At 41.3% G+C, this 26,404-nt stretch overlaps 1 protein-coding gene across 1 annotated transcript; it reads right to left on the bottom strand.

The window, feature by feature from the left end:
• On the bottom strand, positions 1 to 26,404 carry LOC306932589 (ATP-binding cassette sub-family G member 4-like). The gene is made up of 16 exons (XM_079514442.1): positions 26,354 to 26,404; positions 25,866 to 25,916; positions 20,798 to 21,019; positions 16,095 to 16,212; positions 10,803 to 10,935; positions 9,627 to 9,677; positions 9,088 to 9,233; positions 8,571 to 8,694; positions 8,176 to 8,290; positions 7,295 to 7,437; positions 5,954 to 6,052; positions 5,332 to 5,500; positions 3,914 to 4,014; positions 3,577 to 3,735; positions 3,046 to 3,164; positions 1 to 2,832 (listed from the first exon to the last, which is right to left on the bottom strand). Exons 3-16 carry the CDS (start codon positions 21,003 to 21,005, stop codon positions 2,601 to 2,603), a joined length of 1,917 nt encoding a protein of 638 aa, XP_079370568.1. The 5' UTR covers positions 21,006 to 21,019; positions 25,866 to 25,916; positions 26,354 to 26,404; the 3' UTR covers positions 1 to 2,600.

Genomic DNA, 26,404 nt, shown 5'->3' on the forward strand with positions numbered 1-26,404 from the left:
TCTGATATTTATTTTCTTTCATAGGGCAGTTCCAGCAGTAGTGGTATGTATTCTACAATAAATCAAAAATAAATATCAGAAACTAACTATCTGGGTGATACAGTATAGGATGATACAGTCATGAAGTTAACAATGCAACTAGTAGAAGAGATTCAATAAAAAAAATAAAACTAAATATTGAGTTAATATACTGATTGGAACATCCATCAGTTTACTAGCACTGTCCATGGTGCTGATGTGTTTCCCCAGGCATTTTTCTTTTCTTTTTTTAATTCTGATATTTTAGCTTTGGCTAGAAGCACCCTTATCCGGAGAGACAATGTCAGAGTAAAGTACATCTTTTTTGCAACATGACTCAGTTAAAATTAATTTTGCTGACTCCGTTAAAACTGTAAGATTGGAATGAAATTACAGTAAAGAAATTACAGAATATTATTTCCATAATATTCCATATTATCTACGGTTCTTTGGTCATTCTGCCATGGCTACATGTCTGTAAAAGGTCTACCACAGGGCTTTGGTTATCTTTGGGTATGATTGAGTGTCTAAGAAATATTTGTAACTAAAGACAATATGGTCGTGAAAAGCAATTTCATTTAGTCTATAACTAGCCATGTAATTAATAGCAGGCTCGTTCTGGCAGTGTCCACTACAAAGATGCAGAAACAAAAACAAAAATAAACTCCATAAAACCATCTAGAAATACAATGGTTGAAAGTGAATGCAGCCTCATAACTTCATTCCATATTCCATCCACTTCCCATGTACAGTCTGTCTCTAGGCTGGTAAACAACATTTGCATTTTGGTCCCAGTATATGTTTCCGATCTGATGTGCAATGAACACAAAAGACAATAATTCGTGGGAAACGTAGATGCAGTCCAGATGTATGAGGTGTCCAGCAATTCAAAATAACATCAACTCTTTTGATTGTTGTAGCGTGAAGGCACAGTTGGACTAGTGACATAACAGCATTGATAGCAACACAGTTGGCTGTGGTTCATATGCTATGCAGTCTGTTATGTTTGTATATTCTCTGTTCTGTGACACAAAAGTAATCAATCTGACATTAAATGTGCTAATATGCATACAGTACCATAAATAAAATAATACAGGAAGTAGGCTGTATAAAAAATTATCAAGACAGTATTTCAACTAAGTAAAAATGTGGGTAAGCGACAAGCGTTACAATTTGATCAAAGTAGAAAACATACCCATCTGAAGGTAATCACCAACCAGGGAAAAGCTTACTTTATAAATATAAACATATGGTAAACATAAAAAAAAAGAAAATATTTTCATGAACAGCAAAATAAAGGCTTTCAAAGTGATACGTATATATACAATATAATGCCTCTGTGATTATCAGTACAGTCATTCTCTCATCATTCTCTCAAGCACAGTATACCTTCTCTACCAAAACAGCATCATGTCCTCAATAATGATCACGGAAATAGATAAGTGGGATTCAATTGAAGCCAGTGGATGCGTAAAGAGACAGATGCTCTGTCTATGGAATAAACATGCATGCCTCCATGAGTCATATTCGGAAGTCAGAATGGTGGGCCGCAAGGTAAACGCCTTTGAGCTATTCAAGTGGGCCCTGATCCTGAAAAGGTTGGGAACCACTGGATAAACTATGGCCTACCTGAAGCCTGTCGGCCCCCAAATGTTAGTAATGAAGTCCAGTTGTCTGAGGTAAAAAACGGTGTTCATAAGATGGCTGCACAGCAAGATACATTTACATGCCCACCAGTAATCTAATCTGTAATCATGTTTACAACTTGATTCAGTTAAGCACAACTCTGTTAACTCCTAGATATCTACATCATCTTTGGATTCATTACGCCATGTACAGTACACCATATTTGTAATGGTCCAGTCAGTGCAATGACAGTTTTGAGGTCAAATTTAAGGACATGTTCGTTCAATCTGATAACAGTGTAGAGACAAATGCTATTTGAACCCCCCCCTGGTTCTCAACAGATTTAGAACGCCAATCTACTTCTTGGTGTAAATGCTGTCAGTTTCCCATAGGTTTTAATTAAAGCTCAGATTGGCTGATAGTATGCATAGTTTAATCAGGCACAGTCTGTCAGACAGTAGCAAGTCAGCCAAAGCTCTGCCTCTAAAAATCTTGCAGTCATCTAATTCCTCCTACTGAACCCTGTTACATCAACATTCTTGACAAAGAATATCCACAACTTTGGGAGAACATTTCAGCACTTTTCATATGATATCTAAGTAGATGCATATTGCATATTGGATCTCATTTGACTACAACACCCATCTCTATCATTACAGTGACATACATGACACATCCATGTAAACCTGTGTAACTGGGGGATATGAAGTTAGTTCCAAACAATTTCTGTTTAATCAAACTATTACCTGAATCTGGTTATACAGCTAAACCAGATAGATTCCATGGTCCATGGTCCTTGGCCGTGGAGCAGGTCAGATTGTTGCTAGATTCCTTTAGCACCACTGCATAGTTTGACACTGAACAAACAGGATGAACTTGAACATGAAAAGAGCTTGTTTTCTGTGCACAGAAAATAATCCCAATGGATGAAGTGAGGGAGAGCCTTGTGTTTTAACCTATCTTTCAGCCTTGATCTTGTAGCGGAGGACGAGGTAGGTAGCCAGACGCAGAATGACAAAGAAGATGCCCAGAACAATAAAATCCATGTAGATTACGCCATCCTCTACATCCAGAAGCTGAAGAACCTCCTCGGGCTGTTGGAACCTGCACACCTTGTCCGACTCCGGACAGTCCAACTCAGTGCGGTTCATCCCATATATGGACAGGATCACTCCTTCAAAGCCATACCTGAATACAATAGACTCTTGTAAGTTTCTTTTAGATTCACAGAGGTAGATATAAAATGGAAAAGACACAATAAATGCACCAATCAAAAGAAAGGATAGCATTTGGAAACTGGTATGCCACCTTCTGGAAACCTGTATCAATATGCACAGATCCTAGTAGTAATATTGTCTCACTTCTGAGAGACAAGGAGGTCAGACAAGGAGAGAAACTAACCTGACATAGGACACATAGGAGATCCATTGCAGGTAACTGGGGATGGTGTCAAAGTTGACAAAGAATCCAGAGAAGAGAAGAACTGGGATAGCAGTGACGGGACCCACAAAGGTCGCCACCTGTGAGCAGACACAACATATCTGATGTTATCTGTTTTGTATACTAACATATAAGCAATAGGCAACATTTCTATTTTATTTTATGGGAGCACAATAATTTAAAAAGGGGAGTTTACAAGATGGAAAGGGGGGAAAAACAATCACTTGGATCAAAATTCTCCACTATGACTGATATGTTTTAATATAAAAATGTGATATCAAAAACCTTCTTATTGTCACATTCAATCGCGTAAGGAAAAATAATTCATCCACATCCTCTATCATTCCATTTTAACTTGTGTTACACTGTTTAACTTCGTAATTAAGGATGTTAAGAGAAAATATGACAATATCAAGTAGTATTGAATGTTGAAGTGAACACTTCTACGTGTTATAGACCAGGCTGATAGTCACATGGAGCATAGTGCAGTACCTGTAGCGAGGTGGCGGCTGCCCCAACCAGCAGCCCCAGGGACTGGGCTACAAGGGCAGTGCAGGTGGAGAGAGCTACGAAGAGAAAGTAGCGGATAGCTTCAGGAGGCTGCTCACTCATCCAGTACACTATGCTGCAGTACATGATGGGACAGATCACCTGGAAAACACAACGCTCCTTTACTATATTATACAAACGTTTTCAGTTCAAGGCCCAAAAGATACATTTGGTAATGGTGTCTCCCTGAGACCTAAAATTACACACATATATCATGAATGAATGGGTTTGCGACAAAGTATAACACTGTAAATATATGTTCTGTTGTTCTCAGACTGACCTGGAATGGAATGTCAGCCATGGTCTTGGCCAGGTAGTAAGCCTTCAAGCTGTACCAGTAGTTTAGATGTTCCCTCAGGAACACAGACATCTCCAGAGGAACTAAGGGTGGATCGAACATGGGATATGGTTTCCAAGATACATCAATACATTGCAAGTAAGTAGTAAGTAAGTAGCCTTGCCGAGCCATGAGGCCCATAGGGCAGGAGCCTATCTCCTGTTTCTGTAGCGTGAGGCAGCTTGATGTACAAGTACACCCCCTGGACATGACGCTAGTATGTCGCAGGGATTTACCCCCAATCCAACCCTTGATGCTGAGTGTCAAGCAGGGAGGCACTGGGTCCCATTTTTTAGAGTCTTTGGTATGACCCGGCCGGGGATTGAACCCCGACCTCCCAGTCACAGGGCGGACACTCTAACCAAAAGGCCACTGAGCTGGTATAAATAAATATACCAAATAAATTGCAAGTGGTTTGTTTAATGTATACTGCCGTGCACTTAATCATCGATAGTCTCATTAGTCTGTAAGAATAGCACTCTACTACAGTCATCAATATAACAATTTACTGCGTGACTCTAAAAGATTGCCAGTAGTCTAACTTAGTACCTCCACTCCCCCGCCCCACTACTTTTTAAAATATTTAACTAGTTAATTAGTTATTGATGTTTTCATGTCAAGCATACACAGTCAAAAAGACTAGCTGAGCTCAGTTATGAGAAATCATGCAAAGTGCATAAAAATAGATGCAAAAAGGAACTTCTTGCATGACGCAGAAGACGCAGATCTTTGGCCACAGTTAGCCAGGCGAGCCATGGTGGAGTACAGCGTGCAACAAAGACATTACACCATAGAGGAACACCCACAGTCAAACAGATGAAACATGGCGGGGCACAGGCAGTGAGAAACGCAATAGGCCATGCAGGCACAAATTATAACGTCGCTGTCCGCCAGAAACCAGCTATGTTTTAGTTTTTTCTTAAATCAATGTTATTGAACACCCTTTATGTCTGTGTGTTGGTTACAAAAATATTGAACCAATGAAAAGTATTAAAAGGTGCTTCTGACAAAACCAGATAACTCCATTGGACCCTCAAGGCCTCAAACTATCTTATAGAGCAGCTAACTCAACCCTCTCCCCCTCTCATGCAAGTATTTGACAATATATAAAGTCACACTCACAATACCAACTTTTATGAGGCAGTATTGATTTACTTCAAAGATATAAGGTTTTCTTTGATTTCCTGAAAAATCTATATTTTTCATTTAATTTCCAGTCAGTTAGTCAATCAGTCAGTCAATTAGTCAAACATGCCTAAAGAAAATCTAATATACCAAAGCAGGTATTGGGTTAACATCAAATGTAGAAGGTGTTCTAATATTAGAAGGATTATTGTATTGTCTGGGGTGAAAAGACTCACAAGTCAGCACAGTTGGCATGAGCGCTCCAAACATGATGAAGAGAGATGAGAAGAAAAGAAAGCCAGTGTTGTTGAAGACCTTGCTGGCATCATTGCCGATGTTCAGGTAAAGCAGTCCTATCAACACACCTATTAAGATGTGTGACATTAGTCTGAGATGTGTCAATACCTGAGAATGTAAAGGAAAAAGACAAGATTACTCATGAGTTAAAGTTCCCAGTATTCCAGGACAGGATGGGATGGGACGGGGGTTAACGTAAAATATTCATGCATGTGTATGGGTTAAGACCAATTTGTCTCTTTTTTGCCTACTGAGTGGCAAAAAAATACTTTCTGACCTTGACAGACCATACATCCAAACAGAAAAATCTGATTGCTTTAAACAACGTGAAACGACACTTTGCCACTCACTTTACCACTCGATTTGCCACTCGATTTTCCATTCACTTTATGCATGCGCATGCGCTCTTGTATTATTATTAGGGCATGCCTCCTGGCGGAGATTTATACTCGACTGAGCAAACCATTTTAGGCTCTGTTCTGTTTTACATGCTTGGCATTAAAGCTTGTTTTATGAAGTGATTATTATTAATCCCAAAATCACCATGTGATTTAGTCACACCTGATCTCGGCATATTGTTATGAGTGTTCTCTTGAAGAGGATACAGAACTGTGTCCCGGTGCTTGTGGCAAATGTATGTCTCTCTACATGGCCGGAGTCCTGGAGAAATGGAAAGAGGTTAAATTAATGTCAGTCAGAGATTAGAAGAGATAAGTTAAAGATATGATACGACACGACACGAAATGACACAACATGACACGACACGACAAAACTCATGACATCACAAAACTGTATTGCTCCCTGAGGGGAACCCTGGTGGTTTGGCAGACAAGGAAGTTATACTGAAGTATAGCTAAAGCTACAGTATGATCAAAGAAATAATTAGACCGCCTCCCCTAAGTGAATTCATAAAAAGGAAGCCTGATAGAGGGATCAGCACTAGGGCAACCGCTAGAGGGGACTGCGAAGTGCCGTACCGGCAAACCGCTTTTGGTAAAAAACATTGTTTCAGTTCAGGGCTGTTCAATCTGGAATGACCTACCTCTGACAATAAGAGATTGTCTGTCATTTCCATCCTTTAAGTACAATCTAAAAAAAATGGTTACTCGACAACCAAACCATGTATTGTCCTACATATTACTTGAATCCTGTATTATTTGAAAGCAATACTGCACCTTATGCACAGGTTACTTTAGCTATAAATCCACATCACTCTGAAAAAACACTGCTAAATTATATAGATGCACTTTACACTTTGTGTGTGTATGATGTTTTTAATGCTTTGTTTCCTAATGTAAGGTACTGTTTGCTTGTTTTGTTTCATGTTTTTATGTGGGGACTGCGGATGAGATTCTTTTTGCCAAATCCGGTGTATTTACCATTAATATGCGTTGTCCCGTCTAAATAAACAAATAAAGTAATGTAAAGACACAGCAGGTACAGTAGTGATAACGATAATAAATTAGGTATTGTACTTTTGAAGATGTCATATTAAAAGCAGCATCTATAATCTATAGAAAATCCACATATCCAATTATTGTACGTTATACCACAGGTGTGTGTACACACGTCACCTGTACATATCCACGGCGTAACTTTGTACATCATTTCATCTCATGGATGTCTGTAGCACCACCTTATCCCACAGTGTGGTGTGTATTGATGAGGACCCACCATATCCCACAGTGTGGTGTGTATTGATGAGGACCCACCATATCCCACAGTGTGGTGTGTATTGATGAGGACCCACCATATCCCACAGTGTGGTGTGTATTGATGAGGACCCACCATATCCCACAGTGTGGTGTGTATTGATGAGGACCCACCATATCCCACAGTGTGGTGTGTATTGATGAGGACCCACCATATCCCACAGTGTGGTGTGTATTGATGAGGACCCACCTTCGGGCTGTTTATCACACAGACTGAATCGTCTTTCTGCTCGCATAGCTTCTTCTTCTCATCCAAGCCACACATTCCTCCCTGCACCGCCTCAAACAGCACTGGGTTCATGTCGCCATACTCTCCGGATGCCACCTCAATGACTGAAGAGATGGATACACCACAAATATGAGAAGTGTGTGAGAACACTTTTTTGTTGTCAGCCCTCAACACTCTTTTTGTTGTAATGTAGTGCAGTATAAAACGATATGAGTCAGTTACCTGAAGCTCAGGGGCTAATAATGAACAATATCCAGTGCATCTTCTTTAGTTTAAAGGACGAAACCCCTACTATTTGTGCATGTTTTAGCCCATTTACCTTGCATTACATTAATGTATAGTCTATAGTGAATACTATTAACCATATCATAGTTTTTAGATTTGTATTGCCTTTCTCCTACTACTTTACATTTCCAGCCCTTAATCTTCTCCCCAATTTAGTCCCCTCACAGAACTTTCAATGGCAAAACATAATGTGTGTAGATTCATTCTAACGGTCAGATCCTCTCCCAGCTGAACATGCACCCCAATCAACCAGCAGGTGTCACTAGTGCAGCAACAAGGATATTGACATTCCCCCCCTGAACACTGGCAACTGTTTTTGTTGGAGTACCCAACCCAGTGTTTTATCTCTACACCATTTCAGCATAATATTAAAATCTTAGGCTGCCTATAATGTTTGTCAAAGTTTGTCATGAAACGACATTAAACTCACTTTGCCACTCACTTTACCACTCGATTTGCCACTCACTTGCAATGCAATGTTTGTCAAAGTTTGTCATTGTGTTTTAATGCAGTTGATTTGAAAAGTCTAGAGAAAATATTGATTTTTATTGACATACTGAAGTCTGCTGGGTTGTGGTATGTAGGACAGTGCAAACCCAGGGTCTTCAGGTAGGGGATGAGGTATGGCACTGTGCCTTTGTAGATGCACTGACCCTGGCTCAGGATGTACAGCTGTGGAAAGACAATAATCAAAGTGAAGAGAAACTTTATTGTCTGACTAAATAAACAAATGAAAGAGCTTCCAACACATATTCCCACCATATTTACTATATATACTGTAAATGCATGCATGCACTTCCCGGAGCCGGTTCCATTCTGAATTATGCTTAGTTGCACACCAGTGTCATGCACCAAAAATAGCATTTTGCTTTTTGAGTATAGCTCAGCCTTTTGGTTAGATTGGTTACAGACTTTTACATGGCACATTGACTGAATTTACAGCAGCGTGTACCTTGTTAAACATCTCAAACAGCCTGGCACTGGGTTGGTGGATGGTGCAGATGATCGTTCTTCCTCCCAGAGCCAGAGATCGCATGAGAGAGACCACTTGACAAGATGATGCGCTATCCAGACCACTGGACGGACGGACGGACGGACGGACGGATGGACGGACGGATGGGCAGACGGACGGACAGACAGACAGACAGATATTTTCTTGTTTAGCCTAATGACCTGACATCTACCCGAGCATTGTTTGACAGTTGTTTGCACTCATATATGTGTACAAGTCACGAGACTATGTTAAAATCACCTCATGTGAATGAAATAAATAAAAGTCTTTTGAGTGGGATGTGGAAAATATATAAATGACTTAAATTCAATGCCCAACAAGTAAAATTAAAGGACAGCCACCCCTTCCCCAGCAGTGGCACACCCCACAGCCAACACATGTAGTGTTGTAACAAACTTTCTTTTTTCCATCACTGCAATTTATATATATTTTTCAATCTCAGGAACATGAGGCTTACCTGGTGGGCTCGTCAAAGAACATGACTGGAGGGTTGTTAACCAGTTCCAGTGCGATGGCCAGCCGTTTACACTGTCCTCCTGACAGGGATCCGGTGCGGGTATGAGCACATTCCTGGAGCCCCAGAGCAGTCAGAATCTCATCCACCTACAAGGAAAACACATTCATTAATCTGTCCTCCTGACAGGGATCCGGTGCGGGTATGAGCACACTCCTGGAGCCCCAGAGCAGTCAGAATCTCATCCACCTACAAGGAAAACACATTCATTTGGCTTTTTTATTTTTTTGCAAAGGAACGTACATCTTAAAGGACGACTTCGCCAATTTTCAACCAATCTTCATATAATTGGTCCTCACTCGCGGATGATAATATGGTACCATTGTCTTCCTGTTGAGGCTTTGAAATACTGATTGCTAAAATCTTGAACAGCAATAGCAAAAGACAAAGAAATTAAGCATCATCCGTTGACTGCAGAGCAGGTATTATTGCAGTGCTTTCAAAAACATATACAAACGTACAGTAAATGTCTTAAAGCTCACCAGTTTTTTCTTCACTTCCATCGTTTCATTGAGCTTCAAGTTGGCTGAAACCTGCAGCAAAAATGGTATCATATTACGTTCAGAAACTGCTGCAACCACTAGGTGTCAGTCTTCCCCAAATAATGGCTTCTATCCTGAAGCAAGCAATTGCTCAACTTCAGTACTTCACATAAGGTCACATAAGGTTAGAGCTTGTGTGTGTGTGTGTGTGTGTGTGTGTGTGTGCGTGCGTGCGTGCGTGCGTGCGTGCGTGCGTGCGTGCGTGCGTGCGTGCGCACTTTCTTTTGGTGGCAAAAAAACTAAGATAATGGCTAAAATCATAATCTTTTAATGACAGATGTAGCCACAACAACCACAAATGTCCCAAGAAACTCGCTAGTCTATAGCAACCCAGTCTGCTGCGCTCTGGGAGAACAGAGCAGCTGAATTATTTGTTTTGATTATGGTGTTCCATCATGCTCGTTTGAAGCACAGCTAGAAGGCTGTTTCAACCAATCAGATTGCTTCCTCGAAACGAACTGTTGTATAACAACATATTCATTGCACCGTTGATTAGAAATGAATAATCCAATCCTTTTAGCACATAAACAGACACAAACAAAGTTGATTCTGACAATATATAATAATAATACACCACAAAAACATCCACAGGAGTAGTTTCAAAGTAAAATGTAGGTAGATTTTAGTATTTGAAGATCCAGATCCGCGGATCCAGTCGGTGACTTCTTCCTCCTTCCTTCTTCCAGAGAAAATGCCTAAATCTACATGCCTAACTCTAAAGGATGTTTACATTGAACTTTAACAGTCCTAGTACTGACTGCACTGGAACAGAACATGATAAACACTCAAAACAAGCAGTGGTTCTCAACCAGTGGTCCTTTAGGGGGTTCCAGGTGGTCCCCAGCTAAACCATGGAGAGTTGGTAACCAAATGGACCATTATAGATCTTTAACAAAAGAATTCAAAATTTTGGGTCTGACAGGCTAAATCTCATCAAATGGTGGTCCGTGGCTCAATTGCCAAATAATAGGGAACCTTGATATGAAAAGGTTGGAAACCATTTATTTAAGTCGTTCAGAGATATTTGTAGGGATTCGGGACACACAGCATGAAATAGGGTTAACCTGGGGTTCAGGCCACCGTATGTGGACGACGTGGATGAAAGCTTGAGCTCACCATCATGGCCTCCCGTGCAGTGAAGTGTGGTAGCAGCATGTCCTCCTGCATGATGTAACAAGACATCTTCCTGAAGGTCCTAAGGTCTCTGGGCTTCCCATTCACAAGGACTTGGCCCTTCATTCCTGTTTCCCTGTAGAGAACACACGCACGCACGCACGCACGCACGCACGCACGCACGCACGCACGCACGCACGCACGCACGCACGCACGCACGCACGCACGCACGCACGCACACACACACACACACACACACACACACACACACACACACACACACACGCATCATTAACACCTGATTAACACCAACTGTACCAACGAAAACACACAGATGTGACTAAGAATGCAAATTTAAATAAGGGTTTATTTTGGAGTTCTTGTATTAATAAGAGCGCTCAGAAATGAGCAAATGAAGAATGTTGAAGTGCTAATCTATCATGAACGTAAAACAGAAATAATGCATATTAAATATAGGGTGATCATCCCCCAAACTAGGATCCATAACCACTTACGCCAGCATCCATATTCTGGGGAAAAACAGAAGACACTAGTATATAGCCCTGAGTGACCCCTCCATCTCGTATTCAGTATTTTAGCTGTGACGTGAGCACCCCCTCCTGAGATACTTCCGGGTCCTACTTTGTGTCGCTTTTGTGTCCCCATAGAGTTATACTGTGACGCTCCGTCGGACTAAATCTGAGACGAAAACACCCACGAAAGTCTCATGTTACCGCTTTCCTCGCAAAAACAAAGCTGCGCTGCTCTCCCAAATCTGGCTGTGACAGGCCGTCTGCCTGTCACACTATCGCCATTTTATTTCATTGTGTCAACTAAATCCTCATTAATGCAAACTAGATTCAACATACTCAAGCCTGCAAACATTCTAAATATGCCCCCGAAATTTTCTTTTACTGAGCAAATGGACTGTTACCACCTTCAATAATAATGATAATAATAGTCTTTATTGTCTCCACATCATTTTCTTTTTTGTCATGGACACTTAATAATTCTACTCGAGTTGGAAGCATTAAGACCCATTTTAACCCTCAATGGCTTCCTTTCTGAAAAATAACGTCATTGTAAAAAGATTCACGCGTTTAGATATTCTATTTACAATGAGATGCGGACGGGAGCTGGTGCCACTTGGACCCGGACGTAACGTAGCACTACAAAATGACGTCGGACTTAAATACTGAATAGGGTTTAAGTGGTTAAATGAATGTGCATGTCCATCCATACACGCACACACATGGCCATGAATGCCTCTTTGAAATTTGTAGGGCAAAATACAATATAAATAGAGAAGCAGCAATGCTCCCCCCACCACACCCTTTGTCATGCTACCAAACACTGAAGCACAAGGCTGCATGCTCCCCTACAAACAAAGGGAGAGGTTTTTTCACCTTGCGCTCAGGTATTCAAATGCAATGCATTGTGGGATAAGGGTCAAGTCTGGTTGGGGATTAGTGAGCATGAAACATCTTTTGTTACATTTGATTACTATTCTTGTTCTAGGGATACAGGCAGAGCAGCTGTTATATTTTAAAGTTTCACACAGATTTAGACATAAGATTGTTGGGGAAGAATTTAGATAAAATAGAATTTGATAATAATAACAATATAGCAGCACCACAAGGCTGATTTAAAAAATGTAGGGTGGCAGTTCTTCTTCCTTGGCCTAGTGGGAGTGTGCGTGAAAGGTTTCAAGGCAATCAGATGCTGCATTCATGATTTGTATCATTTTGTGCAAACCGGCCACTTCCGCAACCTTGGAGCCTTGGAACAACCTTGGAAGCCAATTGTCATGCTATTCGGAATGGAATATGAGCTATCTGATACGTCTTGATCACATGACAACAGTGATAATGTGCACCGATTTGTATGAGGTTTGGACAAAATCTGTAGGAGTGTTAGGCAACAATGTGAGATGGGGGCGCTATAACAAGCCAATTTGACTTCAGGGAGTCTGTGTACAAAGTTTCAGGCTGATTAGTCCGTGAGATTAGCTGTTTACAGACAGACGGGCGGATGTCGGACGAATAGACATACAGATGGACGGACGGACGGACGAATAGGCAGACATCCCTCACCTTCGGCCTTCCGGCATTAGTTGGCAGGGATAACAATACAAAATGCCTGCGTATGGTCACATACTACAGTAAACACACATGACTCAACTCACACCCCCCCACCACACACACACACAAACACACACACACACACACACTGCTGCGTGTTTTCGATTTTTAGCTGCGTTTTCCACCGTTTCACCGAAAACGCATCCAGTCTTTCGGTAGGCGGAGATCTCTGATCATCTTGTTACGCAACACTATGCTCATGTAACCCTAACCTTAATCGCAACCACACCTAACAACCCTAATCCTATTCAGGTTTTCTAACATATACCTTGCACTGGTCTGTTTCAGCATGGGTATGTCTGTCCGTCCAATATATTCTGTGTGTGTGTGTGAGATCTGATGTTCTGGTGTTCTATACTTCTGTAAGCTGCCTGTAATGATATCCCCGCTGCATTAATATTTTAATGTCCCTTTAAAGTTGCAGTATGACACTCAATGAGTTTACCTACGTTATCGTTTATTGTTCTCTAATTTAGCCTACACAATTATAAAGGACAGGAAAAATATGAATTGTCTATCCTGAGCTAAACCAAACATGTGTATGGTGCTGAATATTGGTTCCGTTCGCTCCCATCTCTCTCTCTCTCTCTCTCTCCATCTCTCTCTCTCTCTCTCTCTCTATCTCTCTCTCTCTCTCTCTCTCTCTCTCTCTCTCAAATTGCTGTCATTGAGGAGGCTAGATAGATACTATAGTAACACCAGACAGCTGACTATGCTTAATGGTTGATCAGAGTGGATGTCGGTGAGACTGTTCATGTTCATAATATGCTTATGTGACGCTGAAAAATAAATATGACTGATCGATGAAATCTCCGTGATTATTTGTAAACAAAGAGAGGCATGAGTAATATAGCCTCAGCCTACTATGGACTACACCCACTGACCTGAGAAAAGTGGCTTTAGTTTTTGACTGTTGGAAAAGCTAAAAGTAGGCTATATTTATTTTATGGTAAACCATAGCTAAACTTAAAAGACTAAACGACACGCTGATAAAAAATAGCCGCAGAACGACAAGCGTAGGGGACGATCCTTGATCATTTCATTGTAGATTTATAAGCAACCTAAATTCTACCATTGACTAATGCCTACTACACTATGGCTTGGCAAGAGTTAGCATTGAACATGAACTTGTATTTTAGACCTGCAATGCTTCTGGGAGGACCGTGGCGTGAGTAATAATGGGCCACAGAACATTATGCCTGAAATGTTGCGCAGAAGTATATTGTTGGGGAAACGGCACATAAGTCTCTCTCTCTCTCTCGATCTCTCTCTGTTGAAAAGCTGGCCGGTAGGCCGGGCCGGGCCAGGCCGTGTATTTGTATATTTGTTGGCGTGGCGGGTGGTGGCGGGTTGGGCTACCGTGGCTAATGTAATGTGTATGTATACGATGTACAGTATACTGTATACATTGTTCTGTGTCATGTGGCATAGAAATCTAAGCTATGAATAAACCTTACTTATCTGCACTGTGAATAGCCATAATGAACAATGTGAGTCATTCTCTCCACAACATCCTGGCAGGCCGGAAAAGCAGTCGCAAGGATCTGTTCCGTTCGATGCCCTGCAAGATCAAACGCTTTAAGAACACTTTTGTCCCAACAGCAATTAGGCTCAACTCCATGTGCAGCCATTAGGCCTATGAACTGGACTAATCCTTCTACCAGTAAGACGCCTGAGGGCACGCATCCGCCTGGGTGACAGCAGACTGCTGGGCGAGCGTTGGCGCTTTGGCATCAGATCTTAATTTTCGGGCCTGTTAAGAACTCTAGTTTTCGCTGGCTGCCGGGCACGGCTGCACTAATAACTTTGGGTCAGGCCCGTCAAATGGACAGGTATCAGTCAAAAGGGAGACATCGAAGAGTTAGGATGGATGGGGAAGGATCAACATATGGAATGTCAGAACAGGTCAGCTCCATATATGGAGATCTAAGGGTTTGAGGTTTGAGGTCAGATGTAGAGTTCCTGGCCAATATTGATGACATCAGGGATCTCCATATATGGGCTTAATATTGATCTCCATCCCTGATGATGTCACGTGATGTCACGTGCTCCATCCCTGATGATGTCACGTGATTTCACATTCTCCATCCCTGATGATGTCACGTGATGTCACGTGCTCCATCCCTGATGATGTCACGTGATTTCACATGCTCCATCCCTGATGATGTCACGTGATTTCACATGCTCCATCCCTGATGATGTCACGTGATGTCACGTGCTCTCTCACCCCGACCAACCAACCAACCAACACACACACTGACGGGAAACGCACGATTCCATAGTTAACTGCGACCTTCGGTCGCAACAAACCAATCAACCTCTGTCTGTCTGTCCTTCCTTCTGTCTGAACGCCTTTTCTCCTCTGTGGGTTCAGGTATCAAATATTGATCTGAAGTTGTACATGCCCATTACATCATACAGACACTGAGGAATTATCCCATTACATTTCCCAAAATGTAAGCTGTTTATTAGCGTTTTTGAGTGGTGCAAACCACTCCAACAACCAGCTTTGTCTGTTTGTGTCTATGTATGTGTGTACCTGTACGTGTGTGTACCTGTACGTGGGACCCGAAAAAATGAGCATGGTTACTATGGTCACTGACATTACGTCAGACCACAGCTGATCAGGCTATATAAGACCTTGCACCACTCAGTTCACACGGGTGTGATTTTTATGTCAACACCGGAGAATCGGTCACCATGGTTACACCCCGCAAGCCATGGGACGATCAGGGTTTACTGCTGCTGGCCACGCAGCAGGACACTCGATACGCTACTTGACTGGTGTGTGTGTGTGTGTGTGTGTGTGTGTGTGTGTGTGTGTGTGTGTGTGTGTGTGTGTGTGTGTGTGTGTGTGTGTGTGTGTGTGACAGTAATTCATGTAAGTACATGCGACGGGTCGCGCCTGCGCACGTGCGTGCGTGCGTACGTGCATGCGTGCGTGCATGTGTGTGTGTGTGTATATTTGTTTAAACAAAAATAAAATATTGATGAAAACGTCCATAACCAGTTGACATGGTGATGACTCTTTACAAACTATTACATGACATGAATTTGAAAGCCAAGTTACAATACACGTTGCCCTGTGTCTGGCCGGAACAACAAACGTCCTGCTTGCCAAGACTTCATCATGGTGAACCAGCAGAGATCTTACCTGTACCCAGCCAGTATGTTCATCAAGGTGGACTTCCCTGCCCCAGACGGGCCCATGATTCCAACAAGCTCCCTGTTGCAGAACTTTCCAGAAAGACACTTCAGCAAGGCTTTGTAACCTGAAATCATAATCATAATATAATTTTAAACTCCAAAAGTGAGACACAGCAGGAGCTATGCATCATTGTCGAAACAATTCACACTTACATTTTGGCATTTAGCACATGCTCTCCAGACTTAAAGTGCAAGATCATGAACTCTAGTCAACCAGCAGGGCAAGTGGTAAAGTAAATAGAGTAACAAATTAGAGTAATATGTATTCTCCACCATAGTATGTGACGTTTCAAGCTAAAGTAGCTCTTCCTCAGACAATGAAAATAGCAAAATATCGTTTCTGTCGGGTTGCGGGCAGCATTTCTAACTTCTTTTGTAAATGAATGACCAAGTGCAATATTGATCATACTACGGCGTAACACGAAAGCATCAGAAATTGCAGATCCACAAGCTCAAAACGTGGCACGAAGTAACGCATTTCGAGGTTGTAGATCTGCTACTTTTGCTACTTTTGAATTTTAATCCTGAAAAGTGACAGTCTTGAGGTTTCCACCCGACATGGCAGTATACTGTACTGTGGTGAGTCAGCTGAGCAGTAGCCTCGGAAACCCAGACGTTTTTATTTCCAGGGAGAAAAAAGCTGAGCTGAGCAGTGACCTAGCTGGCACCAATGACACCATCAATTAACTCATTTGCCTATCATGGATTTGACAATATTCTATACCAGTATTTAAAGCACAAAGCCACATACAGTTATACACCATCCATAAAATTATTACAAAATGTCTCATGTTTATGCAAATATAAAGTGACAAAGTGAGTGTGGACTATAAATTAATTATTAAATTAAACCCTGACTTCCCATCGCAGACACTAACCACAAGGCCACTGAGCTGATTGTTCCCGAGTAGGCTGATAATAATGTCTCAGGCCACATGTTTATTTTCTTTCTCTTCCACCCCAACCATTTACTGCGTCAATACTGATATACGGTTGTTATGTTCTAATAACATGGACACTGTGTTATATGGGGTTTGCAGATAATGGTTAAGATGCCTTTAAGAGTCTGGTTATTATGGGATGCTTACGTAATACACAGAGCGTGCAAAATAACAAGGAAGTTCTGTTCTGTACTGAGACAAGAGACTAAGTAAAGGAGTGTTGGTTCTGACGTTCAATCGTGTGTGCGTGTACAACAACGACACTGGGTGAAACCTTAGCTGAAGTCATGTCCTGAAGGGATATTGTCTGTATGGATGATTCGATAGACTGGGGTGTTGATGCTTTCAGACATAGCTTGTTGACAAGCATCACAACAGGCTCTGAGACTTGCCCTGTGCACTTTGTTGCTGTTACGCTCAGTAAGAAGATGACTTTAAAGTGTGCTGGTGTAACACTGTGACAACTGACAGGCATGATGTAAATCTCTCACCATGCAATCTCACACTTGTTCATCATCAACAATCCAATTCACTTCCTTCTTGAAAGAAACAGAGAATGCAACAAAGTGCAGAGAGAGTTGCAACACAGACAACTAAAGAAACAGAGAATGCAACACAGTGCAGAGAGAGTTGCAACACAGACAACTAAAGAAACAGAGAATGCAACACAGTGCAGAGAGAGTTGCAACACAGACAACTAAAGTTCGGAAGGAAGAGAACCATGTCGGTCAAGATTACTCCTCCACACGCAGCAATCACGGGTTCTATTTAAACCCAAATCCAAATACCCAGAAGCTTACTTACTTGACAAGCGTTTGGCAAACATAAAGGCCAAAGATCTCAAGTGAAGAATTACCTGATTGGACATATCTAAAACCGTTCGTTTTCACAGGGTTACAGACGAAGAGCAGTTCAGATCAGGACGCAGGGCGGTTTGTATGATACAGTGTTCATTAGATTAGAACTATGATTAGACCAAGGAACTGTCCCTTCGGACATGAAACATGCTAAGACAATCCCTCTTTTTAAGAAGGGAAATAGGTCTGACCCCAGAAACTACAGACCCATCTCCATACTCAGTGTCACTTCCAAGGTACTGGAAAAAGTAATCCACAAACAACTTTATGGGTACATCAGTGTCTGGTTTTAGGAAGTCCCAGTCAACTGACTCGTCTTCTCTACCTTTTAACCTTAACAGATTTTAGAAGATGTGAAGTTGAAGCCGGCATGGAATGATTCTAATTGATCTCCAAAAAGCTTTTGACACTGTACACAACAGCCGCCCTACTTTTTAACAAACGTTTAGCCTTAGGCCTTAACTCTTCCAGCTTAAATTGGTTAATCTCGTATATTTCGGATAGGGAACAAATCACAGACTTTCAAGCCATGCAGGCCATCTCTCAAAGCCTCTGCCTGTGTCTTGTGGCGTCCCGCAAGCTAGTGGCTGTCTGCGAGGGACCACGTTGGAAAACAGCATTTCCAGCACTTGGGTTGGCTGAATTAAATGTGGCTTCCTCTGGCAGCCAGGTCAGTTCAACTACAGCTGAACCTGGTACGTAAAATCTACACCAACAGCTCCCCTGTGTTAACCTGACTCCGCCAGATGGGGCAGCAGAGAGTAGTGTACTCTCTGCTGCCCCATCTGGCGGAGTCAGGTTACCCCTGTGTACCTTTGCAGCTTTTTCAGAAGCATAGTAAAGTTCACTCCCACCTAACCAGAGCCAGCATTGCAGATCTGACCATGCAGTAAGCTGGAACTCGCTACTCCCAATGATAAAGAGCATCAGCAGCCATCTCCTTTTAAAAGGACTAAGCATGACTTTTAGAAAATGTTTTCATTTATGCTGTAAGTAGTGTAGCTTAGAGTGTTTTATTTATTGCTATACTGTCTGTATTTTGATGTAATGTATTGTTTGTCTCAGATCAAGGACCACAATGGAAATGTGTTTGTATCCTTGATGTTTCTCTGATGAACATGCAACATGTGTTTTTCTTATATGACATCTAAGAAAATCAAATCAGATCAGATCCAATTCAACTCCATGTGGAATTTTAAATGTGGGTCCTAATTTTTGATTGGCCCTCGCATTCAATCTGTGACCAATGTTTAATCAATGCTTATATGGTAAATCTAATGGTAATGTTTCTTTTCCTCTCCATCCTTCTATTCTCCGGATCACCCCTTCACCTACATTACGTATTGATGAGCTAAACTGTCTCATGCTGCACTGCAAGAAATTGTACCAGACCCCCATCTGAGAACTGAAGTGCTCCTCTTCAATTAAATGAAACAGTTCAATATTTTCATGATATCTACTTTATAAGAGCTTGGCGAGTTGATTCATTACCTATAAAAATGCGAGATGGTTACATAGTTAATCAGAAGTTACTGTTTCAATACAACGTTTTCTTTGTTTTAAATGCAAGACCATTGACCAATAAAGGCCCTGCTTCTTGTACGATTGCTGAGTTTGTGAAAGTACAACGTGTTCCTCCCATCAGCTCCCTGTACTGATGAAAGCAGCAGATAGCCAAGGAAAGAACAACACTACATTATGCAGGGTGTTATCTCTTCTTACTTGGACCATCCTAACGCCTGTTTGACTTGGAACAGTTTAAGGAACTGCCAATGATTATATTGTGCATAAAAGATGACCACTTCAGCTGGATAATCGGACACATGCATGGTAACAATTGCTTTTGTAATTATTCTGTCCTTGGTTATGTTCTCTATGGGGAATTTCAATAGAAGCAATTACTCTGTACGCAGGGAGACCCAGCGGCAGTGATGTCAGACTTCAGTGCTCTATTGTTTTCGTATATAGACGCTCAACAAAGCCAGATAGACAGCGATGGATTCGAACCCCTGGACCCCTGTGGGCAGGTATGGTACATTACCCCCAAATCACTAGGTGATTTATATATCAATACCAATATCTATCTATAAATGCACCAAGTTTCTGCGTACATGTGTATATGATGATTTTTGATGATTTGGCACATGCGTTCCACACCACCACAGGGAGTGCAGTGCCCGGTCTCGAGTCCATCAGATACACCGTCCAAATTAGCCAACCACACCTGATCACCCTAGATCTCCATATATGGAGCTGGCCTGTTCTGACATCACAATGTTGTTCTGACATCTGCATAGACTCCATATTTGGACATGCCTAACAAAGAACTCCATATATGGGCAGAAAAGGGACACAGACATAATGGGTGGGGCATCCATTTCCAACTTGCATTGTTCCAAGTAGGCCAGTGCCCAACGGGCACCGCTCTAGTCCACCTAATACACAGTAGGCGTATGTTGCAAAGTGATGCAGACTTGTCCTGTACTACAATATGATGTGATTGTGCACCACTGGATTATAAAGTGTCCATATGTATAATTGGTCATTCAAGGTACAGTATTACGTGCAGGGGATAGGCACAGACCTATTCATTGAGCAGTTCCTTATCCTTTTCTTTTCATTTTTCTCTCAGTTCAAATGCTCCTGTTTGGTCTGCTGCCTTGAGATGAAGAGTTTTTTAGTGTGATGTGATGTTTAATAAGCTGCTTGGTACTGGTCCCCTATCACCTTTTATACACAAACAACCATAGAGTGACATTCTCAACATTCAACCTCCAAACGCCAATATTTCCACAAAGCACTTCAATACAATTCACAATATCAGCGTGCATGTGTGCATAACTATGGGTTACCTTTCTTCTTCCAGCAAGGTCCCTCTCTGATGGTATAGGAGAGATCGGTGAACTCCAGGTCGACGGCTGAGCGCTTGGGAAGGTGGGAGAAACGCTGAGCCTCTGTGATGTGGTTCTCCACCTTCTTTAAATGACCTCCCCCGTTACACAGAAGAGACTCCTCCATGGGGATAACCACAGACTCCACATCAGGCGTCTGATCAGCCATTCCAACTGAACTCACTGTTAGGAGGGAATGAATGCATGGTATGGTCACATCATTGTATATCCCTTTAGAATCACTTTATTGGCCTAGCACATTTGCATATTTCACTTCTTAGAACAGAAAGACAGACACTAGCAGACTCATTTATGGGTACCTGAGGGCATAATCACCATGCCATGCAGGTCAAATGTAAAATGCTAATGTTTAAGGGATAGAAAAGGGAGGCTCCAGTTAGTGTTTTATAGTGCAGATATATAATGGGGGCTGTGGTTGGGGGTTCGTGCATACGTACGTGTACGTTCATGCACAGTATGACCGCTCTAGTCAAAGCGGTCATAAACTACACATGGAATCAACGATACAGGATTCACACAGAAAAGTTTAACTTACACAAAATGTAAATAGTTTAAAAATGTATTTATTTTGTTGTAATCCTTTGATTTATAAATGCTAAATATTGTTCTAATTTAGGCTAGCCTGGGCACCATTCCATTTTGGGTATATAAACCGGTCCGGAGCGGATGATATCGCTACGTCATGTTGTAGTATTGTTTTGTAGTCGTCAATCTTCCGGAACTTCCTTTTCCCTCAAACCGATTTTTCTCAATAAAAGCTGCAGGCTTTTATTGATATTCTTCTGGTTTGAGGGAAAAGGATGTTCCGTTTGATTGTTCCTGCCTGATGACTACAAAACAATACTACAATACAACATGGCGTAACGATATCATCCATTCCAGACCTGTTCACACGGCACTTTTGGAACAGAGACCAGGCTGCGAGGTTAAATTTAGGTTATTAAAGTCACATTTTGAGTCAATTGCAATCCATAAATTGATAATTGTAGTTTATATATACCACCAAAAACATTTATTTGAGCTTCTAATTGAACAACTGAATGTTTATTTCATGTTGTCCAGATGACGGTAAATGCACACCACCACCGGAGGCATGGGGAGAGAGTATGTTTTGCACTCTGTGTGTGTGTCCGTGTGTCCATCCGTCCGTCTGTTACCAGCTAATCTCCGGCACCGTTAACCCGGTCGATGCCAAATTTTGCACACACACTCACTGGATGCCAACGATGAACCTCTGCCCCAAATGTTCCAGAACGGCCTGTTATAGCACAACCAGGAGGCCGACTTTTGAAAAACACATTTTTTGATATTACTCCTAAATCCCGCAGATCGTTACACACTCTCTCTATAGTCATGTGTTCAAGACGCATCTGTCCAATATTTCATATTCCATCCTAATTGGCTAACACTGGCTTTCAAAGTTTGCAGGATTGGCCCGTTTTTAACAAAAAGCCTCAAATCATGAACACAGTGTGCAATTTACGTGAAATCATTTCACAGGATGCCACAACCTGACCTGCCCTGGTGGAGACGTGTGCCCCGAGGTGCACTTTATCTAGTTCAAACTGGGAGGTCCAACAAGTTGAGAAGTCTAGCAGTGAAAGAGGTGATATGTGACTTTGATGAGAACTTGTATTAATGCTTCCTGGGAAATCTTTTTTATTGGGCCACATCAGACAGAATCTACTCCCATTGTCCTGGCAGGACACTAAGCAGCAAAACTATGTGGTCTATTCTATCCTGTGATCGTGAGGTGATTATTGGCTTGTTATAATGCCTGAAATGGAGATATGTCTGATCTACTTTGTTTTTCAGAGACAGACAACCATACAAAAAACTAAGGTTCCCAAGTCTGTAGTGGTACAGTAATTTGCCCTTTTGGAGACAGAAGGCTCATTTAATTACCCATGCGGTTTTAATCTCCCCCCCGGAGGGATTAAAGTCAACTTTATTTTCTAGCCTTGATCTACTGGACCAGGAGGGGCCAAACTGCAGCCCCAGGTCCGCTACCAAGCACCAAGCTGAGACAATGTACAGTGGGAATAGATTGCTCTTCACTTGTCCTCTGTATCACAACTCCACATCACACCAAGGCACATTCCTCTATGGCCAGGGGACGGGGAAGAAGTCAGAGAGAAAGGTCTGAACATGTTATGTATTCTAAGAAAGAGTCATCGGGACAAGAGGCTGAGAAGCACTCTCTCTCACGCAAGAGAAGGGAACGTCCTGAGATCCAGAGAGAACTCACTGACCTGGCATCATACCACTTCAGATTACTTGTAATACGCGTCTTACAGTAACATCTGATTCCAAGAATGTCATGCCACCAGTACAGTAGGATTACAAGTCCATTAGCATCAAGTCAGGCAGCAGGATTGAAATGGCAAAGAGGGGTTATCAAAGGTAATCCAACTTCACTGCAGACCTGTGGATGAAACCTTTTTATGCCAGTTGTCAATGGTTTAAATTAAATATCATTCTAGCAAATATATATTACATATTACAGAAATCTCTTTCATCAAGGCTGTGTAGACACTGCAAGAGTAGCCTACTGTACTCAAAGCATGTACTCGAACTGGGATACACCTCACTGAACAGCTCCCTGCCTCAGCATTCACATAAAATACATGAGAATATCATATTTTTCACATGATGTATATTTGAACATTTAAAGAAAAACTTGGGCGACAACGTATGATTTAAAAATATATTATTATTATTTTATATTTGTGTCCATTTCTTGAACATTTTGAAACATTATGAAATATATTTCATTTATTATTGTATTATCTAGTGTTTCTACAAGCCAACAGCAGAGGCAATGAGATAATTAAAGCCCCTAACAATGAGTTAGTCAAACAAGGAACTCTCAAAGCAATTATCAACTCAAAATGATATGTCAACTCCAATACCACTGGGAGATTTGGAGAGTGAAAAAGTACAAACACACACAAAGCCACCCTCATCGTTAGTCAAACAGCTGCATAGTGATGACATCACAAACCAGGGACTTTTGTCTAGACTTAATCTAAGGATTAGGCTGTTAATGTGAACCTTATTGACTGATCATCATGATTATAATGATCACTCAAATGTGTATATAATTTTTCTCATTGCTCTTCCCCCCGCCTCTTCTTTTCTCTTTCTGAAAAATAAATTGTTGAGCACTTTGCAATTGTCCTCACTCAAACGCCAAACCACAAGCATCATATATGCTCACAAGCACCATGTGATCATCACAACTGAATACACACAATAATACCCAGTCCACCACCTGAGAATGATGCAATTTAAACAAAGTTATCTGCAGTGCAGACTCGATTCAAATAAGTAGCCTACATTTAAATCCAAGCGCTGCAAAACATGATTAACCATGTTCCTCTGCACAGACCTATCTATGGCCTGAGGCCAAACTAAATTGCCGATTGTAGGCACAAGTGAAGCCGTTCACAAAACAAACCAAAGAACAGGGATTGTAGATCAGAGATAGAAACATTATTTGCGTGGAAGGTGTTAATATCTTCAGGAAGGGGACCGTCGCTTAAAGGTGCAGTACGTGGTTTTCTTTAGTTAAAATAAGTGTTAAATACCTCTATATTCTATAGTGTTTGTTCAGTAACAGGGGTGTTGCCATCTCTCCCGCTCATTAGAAAACAGAAAGGAATTCCAATTGTATCCAATCAGGAGAGAGAACTCATAGGATACAGGATAAACATTAAACAAGTGACATTGGAAGTGATGGCACAAAGAAATTGAACCTCAAACATATCAATATAAAATTGAAACTGATAAATGGGTACTCTCTCCTGACTAGCTGAAATTGGCAACCCACATGAAAATGTATTTTCTGTTTGTTGAAGAGATGGGGAGGAGGAGACCCCTGTGACCATCCTTATTGTGGGAAAGGCTTTCACAGAAAATAGCAGATCAACAAGCATGAAACACGTCGTTTTCAACCCAAAACAGAAAATACACTCGTATTGAGCCCTGAGGGACTCCAGTTACCAGGGCTTTTAAGTGGTTAAATAGCACATAAACACAGTTTTGTCTGTAACCATCAGGACATCTTGAGAGTTTAGACCCACTTTTGGGTCCTGACTCAATGTTTCAGTCACGCTGCTCAGACAGCAAGGCCTGACTTTGTTCTTAAACTTTACATAACTCGGGATCTGCTCTGTAAATTACATTCCCACCAGATCAAACCCCAACAAAGTAGGTTAACACTGCTAGTCTCCAATGACATGTAACAATAAGACCTAATACTTACTGTACTGAAGCAGAGGAGGGAAAAAAAAAACCTCAAAGCGCACACACAATTCACCTTAGACCTACAGCACTGCTATTACCAGGCAGAGGGTGAATTTCACAATACTTTAATGAGCCACATGAAAGAATAGAAGTGAACAAATACAAGAGAACTATAAGCATTAAGTTTGCAAAAGTATTAATAACATGTATCACATCAAGCATAAGTTATTTTTCACAAGAAGTATTTTGAGCAGAGCCAGAGCAATTGTGCAAGTTCTGTCTGTCTGTCTGTCTGTCTGTCTATCTGTCTGTCTGTCTGTGTATTCCTGACGAGTCTTGTGTTTTAGGAACCATTGTAGGAGTCAAACATATCTGCTGTATATAAATGTTGTACACTGAATGCTAACAATTAACCTAATTGTGATTAGGTGAGTGATTAGAAATGGGTTCTAACATGTAAAACGAGGACTGGGCCCAGTTTTAGTTCCCAGTTCAAGTGCCCATTCCTCTCGTTACCAATAGTGAACCAAAATATCCTATGGCTTTCCTGGAGCGGCCCATACTTCAGAAAACAACAGTGAATGTGTTTACAGATATATTTCACCTTGTCACAACATTCACTCTACTTTAGAGACTTCATAAGTTGACTGTCATAAAATTGACTGAAATCAATAATCACAATAGCCTGATTAAAATTAGCACCAATTAAGGCTATTTATAGGTTTGAATATGGAGTGGGGAAAAAGTTGAAGAAACTTACCCAAAACTGAACTTGCTGTCAGTATGGAATGTATTTGGTCTCTTGTCCTGTCTTAAGAACACATAGCCATTATAATTAATTCATAGTGTTTTGAAATTGTCAGATTCAGATTTACATTTAATAAACAAATGATCTAGCCCATATAGCCTAACTTTAATCAAAAATCAAATCAGCATTGTATTTTGTTTCAATATTAAATAATAAACTCCAGTTCAATACATTCATCCCTAGGGACTAAATTGGACAGTCACAAGGAATGGCAGTAGCTTGCACACAATGCACAGTCACGCAACACATAAGACTGTATAATCCATTGCTTCCATTGACAGTCAGAAATATAGTTTTAGCTAGCAGTCCTATACAGAAATAGCTACAGAGCCTATAAACAGCTCTATATTTTGGTGAAGAAAAACCTAAGAGGCTATTTAACTTTCCGGGTGCCACCACCTCCTCCCAGAAGAGAATTAATATTAATGTCATGATCTTACATTTGATTTGCAGCTCTCCAATAAGTTGTGCGGTCCCTCGGAGGCAACAGT

The sequence above is a fragment of the Electrona antarctica genome, assembly GCF_951216825.1.
Source record: "Electrona antarctica genome assembly, chromosome: 11".
NCBI lineage: Eukaryota > Metazoa > Chordata > Actinopteri > Myctophiformes > Myctophidae > Electrona > Electrona antarctica.